This window comes from Acomys russatus, chromosome 31, assembly GCF_903995435.1.
Source record: "Acomys russatus chromosome 31, mAcoRus1.1, whole genome shotgun sequence".
Classification (NCBI taxonomy): Eukaryota; Metazoa; Chordata; class Mammalia; order Rodentia; family Muridae; genus Acomys; species Acomys russatus.
The window spans coordinates 16,033,918-16,058,012 of NC_067167.1; the positions used below are offsets into that span (position 1 = coordinate 16,033,918).

The 24,095-nt window shown below is 44.8% G+C and overlaps 1 protein-coding gene across 1 annotated transcript in view; it reads right to left on the reverse strand.

The window, feature by feature from the left end:
• Nucleotides 1-23,614, reverse strand: part of Cfap54 (cilia and flagella associated protein 54) — a 283,795-nt gene extending 260,181 nt beyond the window's left edge. The window contains exons 1-4 of the mRNA XM_051139645.1: nt 23,129-23,614; nt 16,515-16,620; nt 7,655-7,798; nt 5,887-6,058 (exon numbers count right to left, since the gene is read on the reverse strand). Of these exons, the coding sequence (XP_050995602.1) occupies nt 5,887-6,058; nt 7,655-7,798; nt 16,515-16,620; nt 23,129-23,466 (760 nt within the window). The 5' untranslated portion in view covers nt 23,467-23,614. The remainder of the gene's footprint in view (nt 1-5,886; nt 6,059-7,654; nt 7,799-16,514; nt 16,621-23,128) is intronic.
• Between the last annotated feature and the right edge of the window lie 481 nt (nt 23,615-24,095).

Here is a 24,095-nt window from a genome sequence, read left to right on the forward strand (position 1 = left end):
GCCAGGCGCAGTGTGTGCGACGGTGGTACACCAGAGCCCCTGGCCTGGGAAAGCCTCAGGGGAACAAGTGAATCTGTCCTCGGACACCCCCACCCGCCCCACCCCAGTCGACAGGGAGCCCGGGAGGCTGGCGGCGAAGCCCACGGAACCCAGAAACAGCTTGCAGGGTCTAGGCGGGTCCGGCCGCAGCCAGGCAGCCGACCGACCTCAGTAGACCGAGCCTGCAAATTTTGGGCTGATAGAACCCGGCCAGGACAGTCCCCCCACGGCCCGGCAGGGACTCCCACGCTTGTGCGAGAAATTGGACTTCCCTGGGTGTCTGGAAGGGAGTCCGAGTTGCAGCTGCAGCTCCTTGGGACTGAGCCGCCAAGGATGTGCAATCTAGACTGGTCCGCTCCCTAGACTGCTCCGGGCAGGAACCTGTCTATGGATCACAGCGGACCGGGCCTGGACAATTGGACAGATAAAGCCACAGTCCCCACTGCCCGCCAGGGACTCCCCATGCTTGTGGGAGAAGCTGGACTGCCTTGGGGGGTCTGGAGGGGAATCTGAGTTGCGGCTGCAGCTTAGTGGGACTGAGCCGCCAAGGGTGCACAATCTAGACTGGTCTGCTTTCTAGACTGCTCCGGGCAGGAACCTGTCTGTGGATCAGGGCGGTCCTGGCCTGGACAATTGGGCAAATAAAGCCACAGTCTCCTACATGCTTGGGAGAGGCTGGACTACCCCGATGGGCCGGGACAGAGAATTAAACAGCGGCCCCCAACACAAGTAGTCTGAATCCCCTCAGTAGCGTGAACGGAATTAGGCAGAAGCCTACCTCTGCTGAACCAGTCAGGAGCTTAAGGTGTAGAACAAAGTCTCCTGGAGCAGAAACCAGGTCACCTGCCTGTTCCAGAGAAGAACTCCCTGATCCCCACTGGGATCACTCACCAACTACTTGTAGGAACCAGGCCCGATTGGGCTGCCTGCCTGACCTTCTGTTTCATGTCCTGTTTCTAGCAGCTTCCACGTCTGTGTTTATCTTGGTTAGCTAATCTTGTTTACTGCTCTGAGAATGCGCCCCTCCCTTCCTCGAGACTTTTCCTCCTGTGTGCGATTACCTCTTGAGAGATTTCACCTGGGAGGAGGATTCCTGTTTTGCTGCCTGTAAGAAGGTTCTTTGGAACTCGGGAAAATGTAATAAACCGCTGCCGCAGCTCCTGCTCTCTTAGTACGAAGGACCCGTTGTGTTATTGTGTGTGTGTGTGCACGCGTGTGTGTGTGTGCATGAGTTAAATCCACAGTCCCTCACCCTCAACTCAGTACCATGGTCACACTACCCACTCTCAACAGTGAATAACACCAGAAGCTAACTAAAAGGCAGAGAGACACTATCCAAATCAACAAAATCAGAAATAAAAAGGGAGACATAACAACAGACACTTAAGAAATACAAAGAATCATAAGATCCTACTTTAAAGGCCTATGTGCCACAAAATTTGATAATCTAAGGGAAATGGACAATTTTCTTGATTGATTCCACTTGCCAAAATTGATCAGATAAACAAATTAAAGAGTCCTATTTCTCCTATAGAAATAGAAGCAATCATTGATAGTCTCCCAACCAAAAAAAGCTCAGGCCCAGATGGTTACAGCACAGAGTTCTACCAGACCTTCAAGGATGAGATAATACCGATACTCTTCAAGCTATTCCAAACGATAGAAACAGATGGAACATTACCAAATTCATTCTATGTGGCCACAGTCACATTGATACCTAAACGTCACAAAGACCCAACAAAAAAAGAGAAATATAGGAGATGGGGAAACAGAAGAAGAACATCATGATGGGTGGATCGGGGCCCAGGGGGTTCTGTTCAAACTACTGCACTAACCAAGGACAATACAATAGTAAACATCGAACCCCTACTCTGATCTACCTAATGGACAGGACATTCTCCACAGTTATGTGGAGAGCAGGGACTGACTCTGACATGAGCTCTAGTGCTCCATATTTGACCACCTCCCCTTGGTGGGGAGGCCTGGTGGCACTCAGAGAAAGAATAAGCAGGCCACCAAGATGAGACTTGATAGCCTATAACCATAGAGTGGGGGAGGAGGTCCCCCTGAGTCTTAGACCTAGGTGAGGGGAATAGGGTGAAAGCAGAAGGGAGGGAAGAATGGGAGGATACAAGTGATGGGATAACAATTGAGTTGTAAGCTGAATAAATTAATAAAATAAATAAATAAATAAAGGTTTGGCTTGTAATCACAAGCTGTTTTCCATGACCATCAGAATTCAACTCTCAGAGCATCTGCTCCAAGAGACGGGCCTTGACTTTAAAACACCTGCGAGAGCAACAAACATCAATTGCACAGGTGGGCAACAAGAACCCTGGAGGCCATCGAAGTACTTATAACACCTGAAGTTTCAGGAAGAATACAATGAACCAGCTCTCAGCAGCCAAAGACTTGGCCGGCTGAGCACCCAGGATGTGTGCTTTCTCCCTTCACCTAAGATCCACCGGAGTGGAAGCCACACAGATAGAACCCGCTCAAAGCCATCCTATGCACCTCCGCTTGGCTGCACTGAAAATATAACTCTCGGCGCCCGGGAAATGGCTTGGTGGGTAAAATGGTGGCTTTGCAAGCATGAGGCCTGGAGTTAGCTGGGTGTGGCGGCATACACACATAACCCCGGTGCTGGGAGGGTGGAGAAAACTGAGTTCCAGGGACGCACGAGCCAGCCAATCTAGCTGATACAGGGAGCACTAAGTTCAGTGACAAAGCTCTGTCTCAAAAGAAGAAGCGACCCTGACACTAATCTCTGCATTAATACACATATGTGTACGTACATGTATACTGGACACACATGTATACTAGAGTACCCACATGTGTGTACATATTACACCACCCATACATATATACCACTGTGCAAACATGTATACACAAAGACTAGAAACACACATGCACATACATATACACAACACACACATTTGCACATACATATATACACTGCATACACACACACATTATACATACACACATGCACTAACACATACATATACACTGCACACACACAAGTGTGTCTATACACATACAAACACATATACACTACACAGAGTGGGGGAATGCAACTGCATGACGGATTCCTTGTAGAAAAGAAAAAAGTCACCATGTAGGCTGGTACACAGGAAGCTCATGCCTGCTCACAGAGCACGTGACTCAGGTTCGAGCCAGAAGCCTGGAAAAACATGTCCGCCAGAGGAGGGCAGTTCCTCAGAAATGACAAAGGCCCTTCTATGTTTCAAACCATGCCTGAAACCTTGCCAGCCCCAGTTCATCTCGAGCACATCTCAATTCTTCTTTGGTGGTTCAGGATTTTCGCCTGGCTCACTAATTTCCCCCAGCAGAAGCCACTGCCAAGATAGTGCAGGACGGGGCATAGACTGAATCTTTAGGAACTTTAGGGAAATGTTGGAAGCCAGGTTTTTTTGGTTGTTTGTTTGTTTATTGGTTGGTTGGTTTGGGGTTTGGCATTTTTTGGTTTGGTTTGGTTTGGTCTGGTTTTTTGTTTTTGTTTTGTTTTGTTTTGTTTTGTTTTGTTTTTTGGCCAAACTCACACTCTGAACTTATTGAGCCCAATCCTGGGGCTCCTTTTTAATCAAAGATGACCACCATCAAAATAGTCTGAAAGCTTAGATTAGTTGAATTCAGTTACTTGAGAACATTTGAAATCTTTCAGACAGAATAAAGACTAGCTACATATCTTACATAACCGATGGTAAGTGGTCTACATAAAAAAAGCCAAATGTACTTTGACAAGTTATTAAATGCACAGTACTGACTGCTAAAAATGCAAACTGTAAAACCCCAGGGCTTGTGTCCTTGTTACTCCCAGAGTCGGACCAGCTTTCCCCCAAACAGTCAGGTGGTCCTCGGCCCCAGTTCCCTCAGCCCCTTCTTCTACTGCCCCCAAGTATTTTATGTGCACTCCCAGCCTCCCTGAGGCTGGCCTCCGCTTTCCTTCCGTGTCTGCCTTTTCACCTGCATCTTCCCCACAGCAGCACCTGACACTAGCTGTTCCATGCACCACCTCCCTGCAGCAGGGGTGAGCGGAAGTGTTTACCTGCTCTCTCCTGCTTCTCAGACACCTAGGACAATGCGGGGCTCATGGGATGTATTCAGTAGGTCGTAGATGACTACATTAAAACAGGGCCACTAATTAGCAAAGCCAAATATAGAGTATGTACACCCCACCACCCAGAAACTCCACTCATGGCCACAGGTACCAGAAAACTGTCTCTCTAATCTGTAAAATGAGATGTGCAAAGATATCCATTGCAGAATTGTTTGTGCAAATAGAAAGACGGGCAGACTGGGTGCCCCTCCCTAGGGACATTGATGGGACACTGCAGGAATTGCTGATGGATTCATCAGGGGACCTGATGGAGTCTAAACTAGCACTGACTGAGAAACCCAGGGAGTGGAATAGTGCAGAGCTCAAATTCATAAACATAAAGCTCGCACCAGGAAGGGGACAAAGGAGATACAGAACTCTATAATCTCTTTTCCAAAGAGAGGAGGAGGAGGAAATCTGATTATCTGTCTGTCTGTTTGTTTGTTTGTTTGTTTTTGAGACAGAGAGTCCCAGAGCCCGGCATGCTCTTGAACTCTCCATCTTACTGCCTAAGCCTCCAAATGCTAGAATTATAGGTTTGTCACTACATCACATGTACGATTTATGTGTCATGATTTATGATTCATATGTCTGATCTTAAAGGCAAGAAAACAGTGTACACCATTTCTGCCCCTCTAGGAACGGCAGGTGCCTTGCAGATGCCGTTCACTGTCCCATGGGTACAGAAGCACGGGTCCCTGCTCTGTTTAACTCTGCCAGCAGGCCGCATGCAGCACTGACTAAGGTATCGAGGATGCTGCTGACGGCCAGCCACACATACTTACCAGTCGCCCATCCCAAGGGTCCGATCAAAGTCATCCTCATTTCTAGCAGTGGGTGTGCAATGTAATGTCAGTCAAAATGGCGGCACGTGAATTGGGGTGGGTACAGTCGGAAGAGGCTCGGAGATAAACTTTAAAGTGCCATGAGATGAAGGAGAGCAGTGTATTTTCATCGTAATTATTCTTCCCTAGTCTTATGCACATCAAACAGACCGTCCCTATTTTTTTTTGTTGTTGTTGTTTAGAATATATTATCCATCCTCGGTATCATCAAGAAAATAAAAGAACATATTATCCAGAGGCCAATACAGTGAACACGTCAAGAATAGCATTAGAGTGTAAAAGCAAATATTATACTTTAATAGTTAAGCTTAGTCTCTTTACAATACATGTATATTATATACATAATAGTGTATGTGCGCAAGTGCATTGGGGGAGAGAGAGAAAAAGAGACAGAGAGAGGCAGGGAGAGAGAAAGAGACAGACAGAAAGACAGACAGACAGAGATCCTTACTCAAAAATAAGCAGGACAATGGATGTTCCTAAGTAGAAAGCCCAAACTACTGGCAAGGTCTTTGAGAGGACCACCAAGAAAGCAGATAATTCTTAGAATCAATCTACCATTAATCCTCCCCATTGTGTCCTCCACACTTATCATATGGTCTCTACTTTTCATAGACCTGAAACCAACTACCCCATAGCCACTGACCCCTCCTTTGGTGAAAAAAACCAAAGTCTCTATTTATGAGGACAAAGTAGAGTGTGACACAATTAAAAAAATAATAATTATTATTTTAAAAGTTAATTAAAATTATTTAAAAAACAATTACTCTACTACAAAAACATGTATGTTTTATATCACAAAGTGAGCAAGTTACCACCAGACATGGCATTTAAGTAGCTATCTGAAGGATACAGTGGGAAGTCAGCCATTTTGGCTCCTACCATTGAAGATGGTCCAGCACAGGTGCTCCTGTGGGAGAGCCACCTGCATGATGAGCCTTAAGGATGACAAGATGTGCAGACACTGGCTCACGGACTCCTTATTCTGCAGGTTGGCATCGCTGTCACAGACCAGCTTGTAGCTGCAAATATTTTTGCCATTCAAAGCATGGAACTGAAAGACATGGGAAATATATGAATATAAACCAGATTCATATGATTCTGAAAAGACATTTCTCAATGATGTTAATTTAAAAAAAAACTAAAATTTGAACACTTGTGTTTAGTTGGTTTAATGGGTTAGTATGTGAAGACACATAAGACAGACTTCATTAGAACATTTGTTTAGTTGAGATTAGCTTTCCGTAGGCAAAAGAAAATCCCAAACAAAACAGAACCAAAATCCCATTGCTGTATTATCTCATTACCATTCAGCACTGTTTGTTATCTCACCCAAGAGCATTTTAACATATTTATTGACACAAATGTGACTGTTTCTATTTCTATACTGCTTTCAGCAAATGTTGATTGACCACAACTGTTTCAAGGGAGACTTGAAAAGAGGGAAGAAAGTCTCAACTCTTGGTAGAGGCGAAGTGGTCTAGGCACAGGCAACATCAGGGATGCTTCTGGTGTCTGTCATGCTCACTGAGTCCAGAAGAGGGCACCAGACACCACGGAATTATAGGCCGTGGTAAATGTTGAGTGCAGAGAACCACACTCAGATCTTCTGCCAGAGCAGCAGCACTCCTGACTACAGAGCCTTCTCTCCAGCCCCGGACTTCCCTAGTCTCTCATCTTCCTTTTATCAGTAAAAAGGTAAAATAGCTCCACCTCTGAGGGCCATAAAGAGGCTGTGAGGTGAAAATGTATACAGTGAAGAGGTTAGCTGGCACAAAGCTCGCTTTGGCATATTTTTTTTCCCCCTTTGGCTTCTGTTTTTGTCCCCAAAAAGACACCTGAAGTATTTGGAAGGGGAAGAGGCAACACGGCCAGCCACTGGGAAAAAATATATATTTTTTTTGCTTTTCAAGACAGGGTTTCTCTGTGTAGCCTTGGCTGTTCTGGACTCGCTTTGTAGACCAGGCTGGCCTCAACTCACAGCGATCCGCCTGTCTCTGCCTCCCGAGTGCTGGGATTAAAGGTGTGCACCACCACCACCGTCCAGCTACCACTGAAAATCTTCAGGAAGGCAAATCTGATAGCACTCCCAGCCCCATCTTCCTATCAGTGATTCCTTTAGCTCCCAGACTCCCAAGAATACTTGTGAAGCCTCGGGAGGAGGAGAGGAGCATGGCTGAACTGGTAAATTAACGCTAGCAATTAACATAGTAACACTGGTGTATTAAAAACATAGCTTAAATTTTCTGATCAAAACACCTATGTTTGAACTTAAGGAGCAACTTTTTACAAAACTTGTATAAGAAGCTTTGTTTTTATCTTGTGCAAGATAGATCAATAATATCTACCTAGGACCTGCTTGAGGATCCAGGGTGTTTTCCAAAACTCTTGGTAAATGAATGTACCTTCCACAAGTCTTAGCTATCATAACAACAGCGCTACCTTCCAGATGAACTGACACAACCTCTGAAGCTCAGTGAATCTATGATCTTGTCCGGCTCTCCAAACATGTATTGGACAACTTGTGGGGCATATCCAGAAGCTGTACCAGGCAGAGGGAGAGATCTAGACACGGTCAACCAAAGGCTACACTGCATGCACAACTCGCCACAAGCCGCAGCGGCCATCTTAGCTGCTTCTCCCACCTTACCGTAAGTTCCGCTGTCTCATCCCCGAAGCCTTTTGGGAAAAAGACAGTCTTGAACTGATTCACATCTTCGTTGTGTTCATCGAAATCAGTGGTGAATTGCTGGAGATACCTCCCATAGCACTGCAGAAGAGCCAGCTTGTATTCCTAAAATAAAAGAGGGTGTTATCTTACGAGGGGCTGATGGTCATAGTATCCTTAGTCAAATCAATGTTGGTTATTACTACTTCCAAAGTCATACTAATATGGTGATTCAATGTCACTTTCTTAAAAAATAAACGTTACCCTTTTATACCTAGGATCCATTTCTTTACACTCCAAGCCCTGCACTTCTGTGTGCACCATTTTCCAAGTAGGTCTAAAGTGACGGACCCTCTCTGCGCAATGCATGCCTGTTTCTGTGTTGAATTCTCAGAACAAACTCGCTGAGATACATACAGGACCATCGTGACCACAGTGATGAGAATATCCACGTTTGTTCTCTATGTGGAAAAGCCCTCAACATCTCACAGACTCCGGGTCTAAGTTCCCAAACCCAGCACGCCCTGGTTGGGGTGGCCAGCAGGCTCAATTCAAGAGTGAGGACCAACTATAGCCTTGCTAAAGAGTGGGGTGTCAAATGTGAGGCACCAGAGTACGTGAGAAAGTCATATCCCACTCTCCACTCAAGTGTGGAGAATGTTCTGATCATTGGCTAGATCTGGGTAGGGGTTTAAAGTTTACCGCCAGTATTGTCCTTGGCTGGTACCTTAGTTTGAGCGGGACCCCTGGGCCCAAATCTGCCTATCATAATTTTCTACTTATAGGTTTCGAGGACCCTCTGGATTCTTCTACTTTGCTATTCTCCCTTGCTTCTCTCATTTAAAGTCCCAATAGGATGTCCTCCCCTCTGTCCCAGTTTCCTGGTAAGTGAAGGCTTTCGTGGGACATGCCCCTTGGGCTAGTATGCAGATATAAGTGAGTATATACCATTTGAGTCTTTCTGCTTCTGGGTTAACTCACTCATTATGATCATTTCTAGCTCAATCCATTTATCCACAAATTTCGGGAATTCCTTGTTTTTAATAGCTGAGTAGTATTCCATAGTGTATATGTACCACAGTTTCTTTATCCATTCTTCTACTGATGGACACTTAGGCTGTTTCCATGTTCTGGCTATTATGAATAAGGCTGCTATGAACATGGTTGAGCAAATTTTCTTGTTGTGTGCTGGAGCATCTTCTGGGTATATCCCAAGGAGTGGAATAGCTGGGTTTTGAGGAAGCTCTATTCCCATATATCTGAGATAGCACCAGATAGATTTCCAAAGTGGCTGTACTAGTTTGCATTCCCACCAGCAATGAAGAAGTGTTCCTCTCTCCCCACATGTCCCCTGGAGGGGGAGACCCGGTGGCACTCAGAGGAAGGACAGCAGGTTACCAAGAAGAGACTTGATACCCTATGAGCATATACAGGGGGAGGTAATTCCCCTCAGGAACAGTCATAGGGGAGGGGAATAATGGGAAAATTGGAGGGAGGGAAGAATGGGAGGATACAAGGGATGGGATAAACATTGAGATGTAACAAGAATAAATTAATAAAAAAAAAGAAATAAACATACAAGTTTTTAAAATTCAAAAAAAAAAAAAAAGAGTAGGGTGTCGGAGGATAGAGGTGGAGGGCCATAGTTCTGTAAGGCTGAGTACTTTGCAACCCTTCCACGACCTCCTCTTTCTTCCCTTCCTCTTCCTCCTCCTCCTCTTCCTCCTCTTCCTCTCCCTGCCCTGTCTCCAGGGACCTGGCTCTGACTCGCCCACCTGCCCTGGTGCGTGCATATGGTGCTAAGGCTAGCCCTTATTTCAGTAGAGAAAGCTGGTTTTTAGTTCTGTGGGTGAAAAGGTCCTGGGAAGAAAGGCACCTTAGGGCAGAACCTTCTGGAAAGCTGATAGCTGACTAGAACTTCAGCAACTGTGGAGAGGATGGGTTGCCACAGGTCCAGAGTCTAGTTACAGTTTACCTCGGACTAGCTCTTAGCTTCTTTAAAGCATGCCTAGCCTGCCTCTGTGTTTGAGCCTTATGATTTGGCTACCAGGTAAAATCTCTTGGAATATGTTAATTTAGCAGATGCCCTAGAACCACCACCAGCCAAAAAGCTAAATATGTTGTCAGATGGTATCTGAGGCAGATTCCCCCACTTTGCTACGAGCTGCCTGCCTGATATTCCTACCCATGTATTTGAAAAGTGTCTTGATTTATGACTAGAAAGTCATAAATGACTATAAAAAGCTTCATGAAACTGTTAACCAGATTGGACAAGTAATTTGGGCAATCTGTGTCCCTAGGCCATGGTCACTCATATTTGGCTTCAGGAAAAAATTACCTCTTATCCCATTGAGGGTAAGAATTGTACTTTTACACTGATGGGGGTTTTGTTGTTGTTGTTGCTGCTGCTGCTGTTGTTATTGTTTTGGTTTTTGAGACAGGGTTTCTCTGTGCAGTCCTGGCTGTCCTGGACTGGCTTTGTAGACCAGGCTGGCCTCGAACTCAGAGATCCACATTGTTGGGATTCTGCTTCAGTCTGCCTACCTGTGATATCATTGTCTACCAGCCATGGGGGCATGGTCCTGCCCCGTATATAAAAAGACAAACCTACCTCGCCCCCCCCTTCTCTCTCTCTTTCCTTCCCTCCCCTCTTTTCTTCCCTCCCCTCTTTCCTTCTCTCCCCATGCTCACTTAATAAACCTCATATAATCTAATATCTGGTATCTTATCATTCTCTTACCTTAATCATAAAATTGGTGGCCCTGTATGAAAAAGGCTCTTCCAAAATTATCGTAAGTCTAGAATCCTTTCTACTGAACTCGTCCTAACATACTTCTCACAAAAATTTCCTTCTGTCTCCATTCATCCCCGTCTGAGCATATCACCACGCTGCCTTCAGATAGTCGAAGCTGAGGTAAATTTCTTCTGCTTCACTTTCTCCTGGACCCGAGGAGCAGGTGATCCGCTCTGCCACGTGGCTACACCCGCACCCCAACCCAATGGCGCTGTTCACAATAGGCCTTCTATTATTGGCAAGCTAATATCCACCTCAGAGTGTGACCAATTTTGGGTCTCTCTGACTCAAGTGACTTTGAGCTGGCTGCGCTACCGCTAAGCTGCCCACACACCTCCACTCCTCCCACCCTGGGCGCATCTTGGGGAATCGTCCAGGTTTGGGTTACTCTTGCTGTGCGCACAGGCTACATGGAGCCAATGGAGCCTGGACCGGGTCAGCAGAAAACTCACAGCTCCCACAGCTGTCACAGAGTCACTGTGCAGCCTGGTCACTGCAGCCTGCTATACACCTGCCCTTCACTGGCAGCTACACCAGCTGGACATCATGGCAGCCTGATAACATTTTCAAATCTGCCCACCACTGGTTCCTCACAACCTCTTAATTAGCCACCATCTTTAAGGACAACCATGTGACTAGTGCCTGCTTCCAGCCACTGCCCTGGCCCCTCCCCCTTTCCCACACAGGTGATGCATGTGCAGGAATCCTACTCCCTAAGCCCTGCCTGCCCAAAGGTGGGCCCAGGGAAGGCTAGGGCCAGAGTCAACATCCTCCACTGTGACTGGCTCCAGCAGCGACTGACAGATGTGCTAACTGCCTTGCTCTCAACTAAAAATAAAAATTGTCTCTGATTTCTTTTCTGCTCTCAAGAAAAAAAAAATCTTAAAATTGTTTATTGGGTATACAATTGCTTATTGGGTGTGATGTTTGGACCATATATAAAACTTCCTAATCATAATTAAACTCTGTTTATCTCCTAAGCCAACAAGTACCCTGGTTCAAAATACTTCTTATTTCAAGGTTATAAAGGCCTATTCAAATTAACAAGATAAATGCTGTGTCTCCCACTGGGCTCCTACAAGCTTCCTGGTCAACTGATCTTGCATGATGCTCTGCTGTGTTAATGTTCATTTGTTTACAAGGCTAAAACTTGATTGTTATGCGCTATCTTCATTCTCAAAGTCTAAAATCACTGCCTTAAAACATGTTTAACTTTATTTTCTAAAGATGTCATTAATCCATACAGGAAACCATTCAGCTCTCATTTTATAGGCTATGTTTATGTTTTTAAGGCTCCAACTTAATAGGGATAAAACCTAAACTACTAGCTTTAATTATGAAAGTCTTATAAATGATCAAGTCCTTTAACATGTTCAAAAATGTGTTTTTAGTCATGCTAAAAACCACTGTGATTAATTATATTTTCAAGGTCAAACACAGAATGATATCATAACATTCTAGTTTATATTTCCAAGGTATAGTTTAGAACAGATAACTAGATACAAAGATCATTTAACTCAAATATACTAACCCTCAAACTTGTCAGAGATCTGCTGAATATGGCATTTAGCATGTGTAAATGTATTATTAAAAAAAAACCAAAAAACAGAGATTTCCAGATCATAACAGTAGTTCCCCAAGGTCTCAGAAGAGTTGGGTGCAATGGCGGGTGACTTCAAGCCTGGATTGTGGTTTCTGGCCACTGAGTAAAACCTCTTCTCACCCTCTACAGCCTAACTGTAGACACACTGGACATCCATCCGGAAAGGCATTGCCTCAGGTTGCTGAATACAGGGTAAGGTCAGTCTCTTCTGTGCTCACCTTCCATAGAAACAGCCTCTCATCCTCTGTGCCTGTTGCAAGACCATCTCTGCTCATAGCTCCAGGCTGCTACAGGAGATAACTGGGGCAACTGGGATATGACTAACTAGTCATCTCTGTCATTTTTATTAATACATAGATTCCTTTAGGTTAAAATGTATCCTTCTTGGGTCTCTGATCACTTTGACAGCTAAGCTGATGTTAGCTTAATAGCTAAAAACAAAAACAAAACCAAAAAACCAATAATCTCCTTAGCCCAAAGTAATCTACCATGGTTAGCTCATTGGTCAACTCATTAGCTAGTTAAGACTACTAGGTACTATATCCTTATTTAAAAAGACAAAAAGGTTTGTCTTACTCACAGACCTCAGGTTAAAGATAAACAGGCTTCAGATACCTTCCCAGTCCTCTTCATGTGCAGGAAACCAAACTTTAAACCTCACTCCCAGAGATACTGTCAGGTCTAGACACAGTCTGCCTTCCCATTCTCTTAGGTAAGGGCAGTGACTGCTGACAGCAGTTTCACCTATGTCTTAAAGCTTCCAAGAAGGTGTTTTACAAATGTTAGAAGGTCTAAGAAGGTGTGTTAACATTGATGCACACCTTATGAATATTGGAGGGTCTAAGAAGGTGTTTTAAAGTTGTGCATGCAAGTTATAAATATTGGAGAGTCTAAGCAGGTGTATTAAGGTTGGTCATGCAGGTGAAGAATGTTAGAAGGTCTAAGAAAGTGTTTCAAGTTAATAAATGCAAGTTGTGAGTGTTTGAAGGCCTAAGAACATGTTTTAAGTTGATAAATGCAAGACGTGAAGGTTCAAATGTCTAAAAGGATGTTTTATTCATCCTGTTGCTGTGCTATTGTTGTATTAACTGTTCAGAGTGTTGGCACTGATCAATAGCGCTCTGGTTTGTTAATCAAACTATGGAAAACATCCCACTATATGGTCCTATCATAGTTCCAAGCTCAATATTGTAACTTTCCTTTGGTTTGTCTTAAATTTGTCCCTCATTGTACTAATATTATATACACCCAGGCTTCTAGACAGGGCCTCTTTCACGATGGGTAGGGATGCTAAAGAGAGCTTTTGCCATCCTGCTCCATAGGAGATTTCTGTCCTCACCATGTCACCGTTTCACAGGTGTCAGAAAAGTTCCATGAGGCTTCTGCCTTTCCTAAGCTCACCTCAGAGAGTATTTGTGCTTTTAACACAAAGTTCTCTTCCCAAGCCTCTGCTGTACTCTATGTCCACTGCCTTCTCCTACAATGTGTTCATGTCTAACAATGTGTACCTCCCTACAGATGTCAAACAGTGATGGTGCTAAGTTTATCTCCCTTTATGAACTTAAAAGGATTCTTGTGAGCTACGGAATCCAGACAAGTACTGCCAAAGCAAAGCCTAAGTTTCTCACCGATCACCTACCTCTGAGGGTGGGATTCCTTCTCCTTTTTACTGATTTGGGACTCCCCTCCCTGCACCTTCCTGCACCCGACACCAGCTGAATTCTCCCTTCCTAGTCACGTTAACACGTCCCCTATTACCAGTCTTCACAACTGAGGCTGGACCTCTTCACTAATCTACAGAACTAGGACCCTTCCCATCGGGTGAGCTTTCAGACTTAGCTTCTTTCCCTCTGCTGTCTTTGCTGTCACAGCTGCTGCCCAAACCCCAGTGTGCTAGGTCCCTGGGCAAGCTCATCTGCCAAGCTGTGTTTCTTTGGTCCTGGTCAGTGCTGACAAGCTACTGAGCAGTCTGTACTGTCTTTTTGAGTCACTATCCATTTCTGGGGACACCCTAACAGATTACTGGCTTCACTTCCCCCATGGAAAACATCCAGACACCTGTTCCTCCTAGCATGCCTTTGGGATGCCTTCTGGTGAATTTCAAATCTCTATGCCCACATTAAGGGCTTCTAAGCTTGCACGCCTCTGAAACCAAACTTGGACAGATCCAAAAACCATGCCTTTTTAAGTATTGCCAGCAATCAGGTAAAGTGAAAGAAAGTTCCCCACGTTCAAACCTTTTCTTTGTTCTCCCAAAATGATAAGAAGATAAGATGTAAGGTACCAGGCAGCAGATATTAGGTTATATGAAGCTTATTAAATAAGCATGGGGCAGAGACAGGGACAGAGGAAGAGAAAAAAAAGTAGAGGGAAAGGGAGGAAGGGGGTAAGAGAGGGAGGGGCGAGGCAAGTCTGTCTTTTTATATACTGGGCAGGGCCACACCCCTATGGCAGGGGACTGTTGGATTGTTTTATATAAAGTAAATTGAACTATATATGGGCTGGAGAGATGGCTCAGAGTTTAAGCACACTGACTGCTCTTCCGAAGGTCCTGAGTTCAATTCCCAGCAACCACATGGTGGCTCACAACCATCTATAATGTGATCTGATGCCTTCTTCTGGTCTGCAGGGGTACATGAGACAGAGCACTGTATACATAATAGTAAATTAATAAAGCTTAAAAAAAAAAGAAATATACGAACGTAGGTGGCGGGGGGGGAGGGGAAGGAGAAAAAAGCAATAGCAACAAAATGTCCAGAATATATGGTGAGCTGGAAGGAAGAGCTCTGGCCTGAAAGTTTAGGGTAGAGGGCAGGCTATGTTAGCCATGTCCTGCAGCAGATAGGGAACACGGAAAGCTGGGAGAATCTGGAGCTGTCTGTCCTGGGTCTGGAGCACACCATCTCAACCTTTATAAATGAATAAGGGGCGAAGTGATTGTCTTAACTACTTCCTGCTGACAGTAGGGCAGCGACAGGGGGTTAAAAGGCTGAAATGTTAGCCAGGTTCCAGAAAAACAGGCTGTTGCATTTGCTGTCTAGGGTCTGAGAACATCTGTGGCTAGGAGGGGAAGCAGAGGCAAGTGTTTCATAATTAAGATAAGAAAATGATAAGAAGATCCCGATGCTTCCCTGAGTGCTGGGATTAAAAGATTAAAATGTAAGTTTTTCTACACTTTATCCTCTATTTCAGTTGTTCTCCATCTTCCTAATGCTGCGCCCTTTTAATATAGTGCCTCGGGTTGTGGTGACTCTCAATCATAAAATTATTTCATTGCTACATCTTAACTGTAACTTAGCTACCATTACGAATGGTAGTATCTGATATGCAGGATGTCTGATGACGCCCCCATGGGTGAGAACTGCTGAGAACTGCTGCTCTATTTGGCAAATTTGCCTCTGAGAACATAGATCAAAAAGTCTAAGAAACAGAAATGCAGGGAGAGGGGTCTGGAGAGATGGCTCAGCGTTTAAGAGCACTGCCTGCTCTTCCAAAGGTCCTGAGTTCAATTCCTAGCAACCACATGGTGGCTCACAACCATCTATAATGAGATCTGGTGCCCTCTTCTGGCGCACAGGTGTACATACAGGCGCAACACTGTATACATAATAAATAGTTTAAGAAAGAAAGAAGTGCAGGGAGAAAATCAAGCTGGGAAGCCTGAAAACTGAGAAGGCACTAACACTGCCCATGTCTGGCCTAAAATCCCTGTGGATGAAATAGCTCCTTGTCCAACACTGACTAGAACTTGCTATGTTTGGACTTAGGCCAGAGCCACAGGGTTAAACTCACAAATGCATGAAACGAAAGCTCAGCCATGGCATGGTCTTATCAAGCCAAGGCAGGTTCCATGGCATTCAAAAACATAGACCCTGATACAGAACTAACATTATGGTACACACTTGGTTTCTAATATAATATTGAGCTGGCAATGGGGCATATATGCCACAGCTGCTAGACTCACGGTATAGCAAAATAGTCAGAAGAAACCAAAAGTCATTAAAACAGGACACTGAGCAAGCCAGGCCAAAAGCCATGAAGGCTGACAGGGGCAAGGCCGCCAAGCTAGTGAAAAACAACCGGAAATGGTGTCTGGGCTCTTTTGTGTAAGGTAGGAACAGGATGACTCAGCACTTCCTGCAGCAGGCCTACCACACCCTCTGTCGGTGGAACTGAGCTGCCTTCCTGCTGCCCCACCTCCCCTGCCTGCCTCTATTTCCTCAAGAGAATAACCTGGAGACTTTCAAATACAAAATGAAAAGGCAGACTTTGTAGTTATGTTGTGCTACTGTACCTCAACACAATTTTTATCCATTTGCATATTATTTTTTAAGACGAAAAAAAATTTTTTTTCAAAATATGTAGACTAGAAAGGGTAGCAACCCCAATACTAAGCCACTGAAGGAGTTTGTTTCCCATGGACTCTGGGCTTCTGAACCACTTACTTTCATTTGACAGAGGCTGTCTCCGACCTTCAGAAGCTTCTCGTTGTAATAGTTAGCTGGCAGCCTGGGGGCGTATTTGGTCCAGATATTAAACAGGGTGGTGGCACTGTAAGAATCATAAAGGGAAAAAAAAAAAAAACACGACATCTTCAGAGTCAGCAGGTAGCATCAACTAATTAGCAGGCAACCCGTTTAACACGTCCCTCTGTGCTGAATCTTTCGAATTTGCCTTATTGTTAACGTCTGAGTACCAACGAATGTTATTACAGCTAACATGTGTCTGGAGTTGACCAGAGCCCTTTATATGCATTTTTAAAACTCTTTCCTTTTCAGAGCAGCATTTGCTTCACTGCAAAACTGAGACGTACAGGGGTGCCCCTCCACACTCATCCGCAAGCACAAATACATCGTGCCCTCTATCACAATTCCCCACCAGAGTGATACTAAAACAGGGGGAAACTGAGATTCCCTTTGGAGGTTCTTTGTCCTAAAAAGAGATCTTAGAAATGGACTCAGAAGGGAGCCGGGCATGGTGGTGCATGCCTTTAATCTCAGTACTTGGGAGGCAGAGGCAGGTGGATTGCTGTGTGTTCGAGGCCAGCCTGGTCTACAAAGTTAGTCCAGGACAGCCAAGGCTAACACAGAGAAACCCTGTGTCAAAAAAACAAAAAGAAAGAAAGAAAGAAAAAGAGATTCAGAAGGACATCCAAGGACAATTTTACTAAGAAGAAACGAAAAATATGGGCTAGGTAAAAATCCCAGTAGCAGCCAGAAGATGAAGGAAAAAGGTGTGCCTTTTAAGTTAGGCCTGGACTAGAAATAGACAGATTATTAATAAAGGAAAAAGCCACTGTCTGTGGCCATGTGTATGCAGTACCCAAGGAGACCAGAAGATGGCATCAGATCACCTGAAAGGATCTGGAGGGGGATTGGGGGGAGGGCACCATGTGGGTGCTGAGAAGAGCACGAAGTTATCTGAACCACTGAGCCCTCCTCTCCAGCCCCCCTCACACCTTATTCTTGATGTAGCTTTTGTTTCCGTTCTTACTCTTTCACAGTACCATGTTACAACTGATAAACTAACACTGACACATCAAGTATTAACAAAGTCCATTCTTTCTGTCAGGAGCCACTCTTGGCATACTTTCGATGAGCTTTTGACAAATGCATGATACATATTGGCACTGTTACAAAATACAAAGTCTCACTCTCCTGAAATTCCTGTGTTCCACCTATATGACTTCTCCCTTCTTCCCTAATCACTGATCTTTTTACTGTCTTCATAGTGTTCCTCTTGCCGAACACCACATAGTATATGCAATGCCACATATATAATCTTTTCAGGCTGCCTTTTTTCACTTAGGAATAGGTATCTAAGTTCCTCTATGTCTTTTCATGGTCCACCAGTTTGTTTCATATGCTGATTAATATCATACGATCTGGTAATACTGACAACAATTTTTGCACCAACCTTATGAAGAACATCGTGGCTACCTACCAGTTCTAACAATTATAGGTAAAGGTGCTATATATCTCTGGGGAAACAGCTCAGTTAATAAAATGCTTAGTGCACAGCATAAGGGCGTGAGTTGGAGTCCCAGAACCCAAGTAAATAGCCAGGTTCTATGGCACATGCTTGTGATCTCAGCACCAGCACAGCAAAGGCAGGTGGATCTCTCTCCAGTAGCCTATACTAATTTATAAGCCCCAGATTCCAGTGAGAGACCCTGTCTCAAAAACAAAGGCTAGCTCTTGATGAAGGACATCCAAGGTTGAACTCTGACCTCTACACACACACACACACACACACACACACACACACACACACACACACCACTGAGGGAGGGGGTAGATTGGTTATGGATATCCATATGAAGGGTTTTACATAATCTTCCTTTGGGTATCAAGTGCCATAATAATTAGATGACATTATTAAGGGTGTACTCAGCTTTGTGAGACGTCGTCACTTGTCTTCCACAATGCCACATCTGTCCTTCTGCATCCCCGCCAGCATGGAGAGGATGCTCCTTCATCAGCATTCAGAATTGTGAGTGCCCTGGATTGTAGCCTTGCAGTTGGTGTCTAGGCGATCTCACAGCTGTTTGAATCTGCAGTCCCCTGATGTTGCTGCATGTGGAATGTCATCTTATGTTTATTTTCCATCTGTGTTTACCTCTTTGGTGAGATGTCTGTTGGATCTTTGGAAAATTTTTAAGAACAGGTTGGATTTTTTTTCCCCCTACTATTGATCTTTTTAAGAGTCCATTACATACTGTGGGTAACAGTTTTTTATTATATATGAATTTTGCAAGTATTTAGTTTACAACATAGGCAGTGGTGGTGCACACCATCTTTTATCCCAGCACTCAGGAGGCAGAGACAGGTGTATCTCTGAAAGCGAGCCAGCCTGGTCTACAGAGTGAGTTCCAAGGCAGCCAAGGCTATACAAAGGGTCTCAAACAAAACTAACAGGGGAAAAAAAAAAAAAGATTACAGCCTTCCAGCCTAGTTTTGCAGAACTGTTTTGCTTTGATAAAATTAAGCTTGTTAATTATTTATTTCAGCTGTGCATGGTTGCGCACGCCTTTAATCCCAGCACTAGCACTCAGGAGGCAGAGGCAGGCAGAGGAGAGTTCAGGACAGCAAAGGCTATACAGAGAAGCCCTGTCTCAAAAAAAAAAATATTATTTCATGGGTCATGTATTTGGAGTTATGTATAAAAGCCCAAGGTCACCCAGCTTTTCTCTTAGGGGCAAGGAAGTAGAGTGTTTCTGTGGTAAGTCCCAAGAAAGATGCTGAGCATGGACAAGGGAAATGCAGGGAAGCCAGATCCTCAGACCCTGGAGAAGGATGAAGGGTTCTTAATTGCTCTCTAGAAGCCATGGCAATCAATAGACTTTAGCTAAGAGCAGGTGATATGTTTACAAAGAACGCCCTGACTGCTACATGAGGGATATTGAAGACTGGGTAGGGGCCAAAAAAAAGTGAGCCTCAGCACTGGCAGTGGAGATTTGAGATGATTTACAAATGGAACCCGTTCAAATAGAATGTATGTAGGATGGAGGCTGGGTGAGCAACTGGGTCTCCTTGGTCTTTCTCTTTGTTTGTTTGTTTGCTTGTTTGTTTTGTTTTGTTTTGTTTGGGAGGCGGTTTTAAAACAGGGTTTCTCCATGTAATATTTACAGCTGTCCTGGAACTCTCTTTGTAGACCAGGCTGGTCTGGAACTCAGAGAGATCCCCGTGCCTCTGCCTCCCAAGTGCTGAGATTAAAGGCATATGCCACCACACCCAGCACGCAGTAGTCTTTCTTTAGACAGCAGGTCACTCAGCTAGCCTTGGATGAGGATCCTCCAATACAGCCTCCCAAATGCTGGAATAATTGGTATGCAACACCAGGTCCAGCAAAGCCTTTATCTCATCCCATCTTATATCATCCCATCTCATCTATTTGCCCTCAATCCTTGGTCGCCTCTTGCTTCTCCTCCATCGGAAAGATATACCACAGTTGATTGTTCCTTCCCTTTGAATCACTTTCTCTCCCTGCTTTTGAAGCAATGGCTACTTCCTGGTTCTCCTCCTATCTTCCAGGCCACTTAGTCTTTGCAGGTTACTGTTTGCTTCTCCTTGTCAGTGTTGGAACCTCCCTTGGCTGTCCTTACTCTCCTCTTCATGCTTTTAATCTCAGCAGAGACAGAGGCACAGGCAGGCAAGGTCACTGTGAGTTCGAGGCCACCCTGGTCTACAAAGTGAGTCTGGGGCAGCGAAGGCTACACAGAGAAACCCTGTCTCAAAAAACTAAACAACAACAAAAAACAAACAAACAAAACAAAAACAAAAAACATCTACTCCTTGTTCCCTTGGCTAGGCTATCAATCATAATAATTTAAACATCGCTAATGGGTTGAGGAATCCCAGGGATGTTTCTCTTCTGATATCCAGCCCTGCCTGGATGCTAAATTTACAACCACAGTCTCCCTAAAATCAAACTCTCCATTTTATTTCCTCCTGGCTAAACCTGCTCTTCCCACTGTCACAATGCTACCCCAGCTTCCTCACACTTGCCACTGTCCCTTCATAGCCCACTGACAAGAGAAAAAATCAGTATACATTGACCCCCTCCCTCCCACGCCTCTCTTCTCTCTCTCTCTCTCTTCTCTCTCTCTCTGCCTCCCTCTCTCTCTCCCTCCCTTCCTCTCCCCCTCCTCTCTCTCCCCTCCCTCTCTCCTTCTCCCTCCCTCCCTCTCCCCCTCTCTTCTCTCTCTCTGCCTCCCTCTCTCTCCCTCCCTCCTTCTCCCCTCTTCTCTCTCCCTCCCTCCCTCTTTCTCTCTCTCCCTCTCCCTCCCCCACTCCCCTCTATCATTCTTCCCTCCTCCTCCTTATTCTCCCCCCTTGGGCTTTTCAAGACAGGGTTTGTCTGTGTAGACCTGGCCATCCTGGAACTCACTCTGTAGACCAGGCTAGCCTCGAGCTCATGGTGATCCGCTTGCCTCTGCCTCCTGAGTGCCGAGATTAAAGGCGTGCACCACCACCATCTGGCTCCCTTGTCAACTTTCTATAAGGCACTTTCCCTAGTGTTCTCCATCCATGCTCCTTGCCACCCCGTTTCCAAATGCAACACTTATCAGACCACTTGGTCCTGTCCCCTGCCTCACTGTTCTCTGGCACTCTCCACTGTGGTTCTTCCCTACTTTCAGTGGATTCAGTGTGAGACCCCCTCAATGGATGTATGAAGGGACAATTAACACTGAACACTATATATAGTTATTTTATTCTACTCATACACACACACACACACACACACACACACCTGCTCTAGTTTGCTTTCTATTGCTGTGATAATCACCATGACCACAAGTAATCTGGGGAGGGAAGGCTTTATTTCATCTTGTGGGTTACAGTCCATGACCAAGGGAAACCAGGGCAGGATCTCAAAACAGGTATCTGGAGGCAGGAACTGATGCAGAGGCCATGGAGGAGCACGGCTTACTGGCTTGTTTCCCCTGGCTTGTTGGCTGTTTTCCCCATACAACCCAGGGCCACCTACCCAAAGATAGCACTACTCAGGGCAGACTGGGCCCCTCCCACATCAACCAATAAAATGTCCCACAGGTGTGCCACAAGCCCAATCTGACGGAGGCAAGATTGAGGTTCCTTCTTCCCAGGAGTGTCAAGTTGACAATCAAGATTAGCCATCCCATGATGAAGTCTTCCTTATGAATTCGGTGCATTAAGAGATGAGCTATATACTAAGATGGAACAAGTATAACAAACTGTATAAAAGTTATATGAATATGGTGACACTCAAAACAGCTAACTGTACTATGGATCTTGGACACCGGAACATGCATTTTCCTCGTTTCCTTATTGAAACCTGGTTTTTTGGTTTTTTGTTTTGTTTTCATTTACAAAAGGAATTTACGCCTTCTCCTTGGTATGCATGTGTCTCCAGCATCATTATTTGTGATGGTTATTAAATAAAATATGGGCTATGTCAACACAAATCCTGAGCTACCATGACAGCAGCCAATCTGATAACCAAGATGGCTAGCTAACAAATGGGCCAGTGAAGACCACAGTGTGGGTGTGCTGCATAAAGGGGTGATTCAAATCCTGGGTGGGACACAGCATGGTGAAGCAAGATTTCCTCAGACTGTTCAAAGGGGACTGTAAACAGTGGTAACCGTTTGCTTCTGGAATTTTCCACTTATTTTCATAGGTTTGACCACAGTTAAATGAAACTTAAAAAAAAAAAAAAAAGTAGATAAGGGGCACAGTGAGAATGCTGTGTCCCATGTTTGTTTACTACAAGACTCTACTCACAGAAATATATGATTTGGGGGAGAGGGTCTATTGTTAACTTGATGACTTCCTAGTTTTGAGAAAAATTACCTTTCAAAGATGTATATAGTAGGTGCTCAAGCAATCGTTAAGATGTTGGAATGAATAATAAATGAAAGTTAAAACTGTGTATTCATATTAAATGCATGACCAAAACACGTAAGTTAAAATCATTCACCAGGAAAAAAATTATTCACCAGTATGGTATTCTTTGCCATTTGCCTATATTTTTAAAACTACTCATTTTGGACCAGAAAAGATGGTAACATTAACAAAAGCAAAATTTAAAAACAGGTAGTTTTCAATTTATAGAAATAAGTCGGAGAAACAAACAAAAAGCAAACAGATGCTTAGAATGCGCCACAAAATCAAGAAGTTTTTGTAATCTTAACAGATTGTAAAAAAAAAAAAAAGAATAAAATAAAGAATAAAATGCACACGTTCACAGTATGATAAACTTGGGTGAGACCTAACTTCAAGGACCTAAGCAAGCTCAGAGTTGGTCTTAAGTCTACTTTTGTCTTGTTTTGCGAGCCATGGGTGAGCCAAGAGAAGCCAGGAGAAGACACTTGAGACCAAACCCGGAATTAGAAAGGGCTCCTGTGCAGATTTTTATTTTGACCTGAGAAGGAAGCCATGGTACATGTAGGAGGAGCTAAGGACTGTAACAGCAAAGGAGCATCCAGTTCTCAGCTGGTCTCCAGGGCCCCGCCCCTGTCGTGGTCTTCAAGGACATCTCTCCCTGCGCCCTCCCCCTACGCCCTGCCTCAGCTTACCACCTCCGATGGAATTCGTGTTTCTGTTCCTCCGAGATAGCTAGAGGCTTCTTCTTCTTCATAAAACCCAGCAGCTCCCGGATCTCCTTCTCACAAGAGGCCAGGAGCGGGTTTTTAGCGTCCAGGGGCCCATAGAAGGCGGCAGAGGGCAGCTTGACCTCGGAACAGGTCCAGAGCGGTTTGCTGGACGAGCTCGACTTGGACTCCAAGGGCGACTTAAGAACTGCGGTGGAGGTCGGCGGCGGCGTTGGGGGCAGGTGCGCCGGCGACGCCGAAGACTCAGAGACCGAGGACTCATCGGTGGAAGAGCTGGAGGAGACGCTGCTGGAGGACGCCATGTCTATCAGAGTTCAGCACGCTAGAGGGTTGGTGTACAAGCGGTTGCTAGGCAACGGTCTCGCGGCAACCAAGCCACCTGCTTGCTTTCCGGAAGCACAGCGGCCCCTAGAGGGCGAGGGAAGCACCAACAGCCTGGAAAGGCACGGTGCTCTGAATGGCTATTTGTGGCCCTCTCTAAAACAGACACAGACGCACACAACGACAATCAAATAAACAGATACGTAAATTTTAGTTTTTAAATATTCGTTTGTTTTGTAACCGCCTGGCACTGGTGTATAATGCATAACTAGGTTTCTTTATGTTTGGTTTGGAGGTTGCGTTTGCTGTGGGATTTTTGTTTTTAATTTTAGAAGGACCTCCTTGTATAGCCCACACTTGCCTCAAACTCACTATCCTCCTGCCTTGGTCTCTAGAGTGCTGTGACTGCAGGCATTCAGAACCAAAAGAGCTTGAGAGAGAGAGTTTTAAGCATAGAACCAATAAATTCAGTCAAAGGCCAGATGTGGTGGTACATGGCTTTAATCCCAGCAGCCTGGAAGTAGGAAAGAGGATCTCTGTGAGTTCAAGGCCAGCCTAGTCTACAGAGTGAGTTCTAGGACAGTCTGGGCTGGTACAGACAAACCCAGCT